At 45.9% G+C, this 4173-nt stretch overlaps 1 protein-coding gene across 1 annotated transcript in view; it reads left to right on the plus strand.

Moving 5' to 3' along the window:
* Positions 1-1269: 1269 nt before the first annotated feature.
* Positions 1270-4173, plus strand: part of LOC130106841 (IQ motif and SEC7 domain-containing protein 1-like) — a 165405-nt gene continuing 162501 nt past the window's right edge. The window contains 2 exon segments of the mRNA XM_056273108.1: positions 1270-1671; positions 1674-2002. Coding sequence (XP_056129083.1) covers positions 1270-1671; positions 1674-2002 — 731 coding nt within the window.

Consider the following 4173-nt stretch of genomic DNA (forward strand, 5'->3'; position numbering starts at 1 on the left):
GAACTGCAGTCCCTGAACAATGAGGATGTGCAGTATGCCTTACACTCAAACAACCTAGTTCTCTGTTTCTTATCCGTGGAAAACAATACTCTTGTTTTCTGAGCGCTGAAGATTGATACAACAGATGTGCTGACAGACGGGCTGACAGGACAACGATCACAAAGACGGTTTTATTGTGGGGTAAAACAGCCTCTACCTTCTAGATATTTCTCCTTGGTTTACAGGCACTATATCTTTGAACCAAAACAAGGACACGCGAATTAAGCTGGGAATGGTCAACACACCGATAAACCTCTTCAACTGGACCAAACTAGGAAGTGGTCTATCTTGACTGCCAAACCAGAGCTCTAAAGGGGAAAAACACCTCTCCCCCCCACTTACTGCTGGTGGGGGGGAGGGTGAAGTCTTTTTTTGTTTTGTTTTGTTTTTGTTTTGTTTTGTTTTGCTTGTTTTAGGGTTTAGTGTGTAGGGTAATAGAACACAGCTTTTTAGTAATTAGTAAGGAGGCCTTTTGTTTTAGACTTGTGTGTAGCCAGTACAGCCAAATTGCAGTGTTAGGTCCTCTTGTTTTGGTTATAGTTTGTAGCTCAGCCATTTCTGGGCTCTAGGTTTAGGACTAGATTTTATGCTACACATTAGAAACGTTATCTTTAAGCCATAGCGCTTTTACAGTTTGAAGTCATTATATTTAGGTGGTACATTTTACGTAGGTCAGCTATCTTCATTTAATTTTCAGGGTTAGTACTTCAATGAGGGTGCTGTATTGTTTGTGTAGTGTGTAAGCAATACATTAAATTTTCATTGTTGGGATGTTGCTTCATAGTGTTAAGGCTTGTAGTGCTTATCTAATTTAAGTCTGTAGGTTAGGCTAGCCTTAAGAACCCAGCAGGGACTTTGTGGTATCACTGCTACCAGTCGGAGTTTAGTCAGTTGTGCTACCTTTAGCCTTTGGTCTGTTGGATAATTAACCTGCGTCCGCACACTGCTAGACTGTGTGATATCTAACACTCAGTGAGTTAGCCTTTGGGCTCTGCACCAACCACAGCTGTGAGTCAGCCTAGTGCTTACCTAGTAAACAAACTTAGCACATAACCTGAGTTTTAGCTGGCCCGGAAGACAGCTGGGTGTTACCCACTCTGAAAGCCAATAGCGTTTAAATTCCGAAGTTTCAGCATTTAGAATTACCGAGCATTGGTTGTTTCCCTAGCTGTTAGCCAGACTAGGCTCCCCAGGCTTTAGCCTCTGTGCTAACTGTCTGGCCTGGCAGCCATGGATGCTAACCAGGGGGCGGGCCAGAGCAGCCCTGAGAGCCCCAACCGTGCCGTGGAGTATCTCCTGGAGCTCAACAACATCATTGAGAGCCAGCAGAAGCTTCTGGAAACCCAACGGCGCCGGATCGAGGAGCTTGAAGTCCAGCTGGACCGGCTCAGCCAGGAGAACAAAGACCTGCGCCTGGACCGACAACCTGTTGTTCCTCCTCCACCCGCTCCTCCCCCTGAGCCTCCGATTCCCCCACCCCCTCCTCCTCCTCCCCCGACACAGACAGCATCAACCTCTGTTTCAACCAGGAACTACCATCACCACAACCTACACCAGACCCATCCCCAGGCTCCGCCCTCTATCACATTACACCACGCTCACCATCAGCACCACCATTCCTCCTCCCACCACCCCTCTTCCCTCACTCCTACAACAGCACCAACAGCACCACTACTGCCGCTATCCCGCCTCCATCCCCAGCCTCTGTCTCTGTCCCCACCCAAATCTCAGCTCCTATCCCGGCCCCTGCCCCAGCTCCACCCCCACCTCCACCGGTACCACCTAGAGACCAGCAGCAGCAACAGCGGAGCCACAGCCGGCTGACCCGCGGGTTCTCCACCAGCACTGGAACCAATACCAACTTTGTGGAGAAGGAGAAAGAGAGGCTGGAGCGCATGCAGAGCGCCAACACCACCAACAGCCACCCCCACCACCAACTTCACACCCTCCACCACCACAAACTGTAAGTCCCAGTTTAAGAACTGTTATTCCTTCTAACAGAGTCCAAGGTAACACAAGAGAAGTGCAAACCAGATCTAATTATCAGGGAGTCCAATGACCTCCAACCACCAGTCAAATACTGGAAAATCTTTAGTTGAGGCTGGTCAGCCGAATCTTCTCTATCAGCCGCTTAGACAGGTAACCAGCCACCAGTTAGAGGTCCCAACATTTTCTTTGAATCTAAATTGATGGTAGAATAGTTTAAATTTAGCTTGTGAATCTTGAACTGAATCTGTTATTAAGACCAGAGGACAGACAAAGGTGGTTAGTTTTTCTGCCTTGCTGGTTGGAACAGATGACAAAAGACATCACAGTTAACCAGGCTAGATTGTCATGCAGAGGGGGTTAGGGGGCTTCTGGCCAGTGAGTGAGGGTGGGTGGAGGGGCTCATAGGGTCAAGGAGATTTTTTCTCTCACACTTTTATTTTGCGTTTCTTCAGTTTTACTCGCACTCAGAAAATGGCCTGCTGCCCAATTTGATGAATACAAATTATCACTGGTGATGTCAATTTCTTGCAGTGATTGCTTTGAGATATAATCTTACATCCTCCAATCTATATGACCTAAAATATTCTCATAATTTTAGCTCATTGGCTGTTGCTTGATTCCACTGAAATTAAAGCTGATGATGCCTTCCTGCCAGGAGAGCTGATGATGATGAGCAGATGAGCTGGTGATGTAATGGGATTATCTAAAAGTAAATGAAGCCACCTTAAATGCTTAACTTGTTTGCAGAGCATATAAAAAAAAGGCTTCATATCATAAGGTCAAAATTACTAGAAAGTTGGTGTAAACATGGCATCCGACTGCCTGGTTTGCCAAATTCTTGCGTAATCTTTGACTTTGATCGCTACTAACCTGGCAGCCTCTCTTACACAGGTTATTGTGGAGCTGAAAATGTTCGCCCACATGCTTTATTGCACCTGAAAGCTTCTTGCTTGATCCACCACCAACACAAAGGCAAGCAACTGTGTTTAAGGCTCAACACTGTGCTGTTATACTGCGAGTCATCATGGTAAAGTGTTTTTGGATTCAATAGGAAAAAGAATACGGGAGAGATGCTTGGCAATGACTGAGACAATAGTGATTTGAGGAAACTTGCCAAGCAAGTGTCTTTATCTGTAGAGGAAATGGAGGCCTTTAATGTAGCTATGTACGAAAAGTAAAACAGGTACAGAGTTGCTAAGTACTCTCTATCAGCCAACAAGGTAACAGAGGAAATATGGGGGAAAAGTTTTTCATGGTTAGACCCAGATTGATGTTTAAAATACAGCACTATCTGAGGCATGCTATGTCACGGAAGGTTTTGGGAGCCATTCAAAGGTATAGCAATATCATTAGGTGGGCCTGCGGCATTGGTCTTTGTGGGATTCCAGAAGACTGTAAAATACACTGTAAAAAATACACTTGGAAGTTATTGCAATGCTAACCACCGTGATAACCTGGTAAAGGTTTTTTTTTGCCTTCTTCTCTTGTTCTTTTTTATTCCAGTGTTCTGAGTAAACTGCAGCTAGAGCTCTGCTCGCTGGCTGGAATTGTGTCAGTTGCCTGGCAACCTTATCTTCTGGTACATTCTATTAGGAGGTGTTGGGAACTCTTGGAGGCTTGCTGACTACAGTGGCAGAGGTCCTAGTGGGTAGTGTTGTGCGAGGCTGTAGGCAGCAGTGTGCAGGGCACTAGTTGCCCCCTGCAGACACCCCCTTCACAGCTGGCAATGCCGAATCCACCTGTGGGAGGCAACAAGCCGCTGCTACTGCTGTTGCTATGCGAATGGGGGAAAAAAGTCTATGCTTGAGCTAAAATCGTTTCAACTTCCATGTTTTCTCCCAGTGTTCAAAACTTGCTATAAACGCTGTTGGGGATCTAAAACAGTGCATCTTTTCCTCAGTAGACAATGAGACACAGAAGTCGTAGGTAGTAAAGAGTCATGGACAGACAGGCCTATGTTGCCTTACAAGTCTGGCAAAAAAAATATACAAAAGATTGTTTTAGTGACGCCGGTCACAGTGCAGAGCTCCATAGCAGGTTCTTAATTTAAGGCATGGTGAAGCAGCAACATGTGCAGAAGGTCCACCATGGCTTTAGGTCATGGCATACAGTTTCAGCTGTCATCAGTAGGAAAGAGGTAGTTCT

The sequence above is a fragment of the Lampris incognitus genome, chromosome 2 (genome assembly GCF_029633865.1).
Source record: "Lampris incognitus isolate fLamInc1 chromosome 2, fLamInc1.hap2, whole genome shotgun sequence".
Classification (NCBI taxonomy): Eukaryota; Metazoa; Chordata; class Actinopteri; order Lampriformes; family Lampridae; genus Lampris; species Lampris incognitus.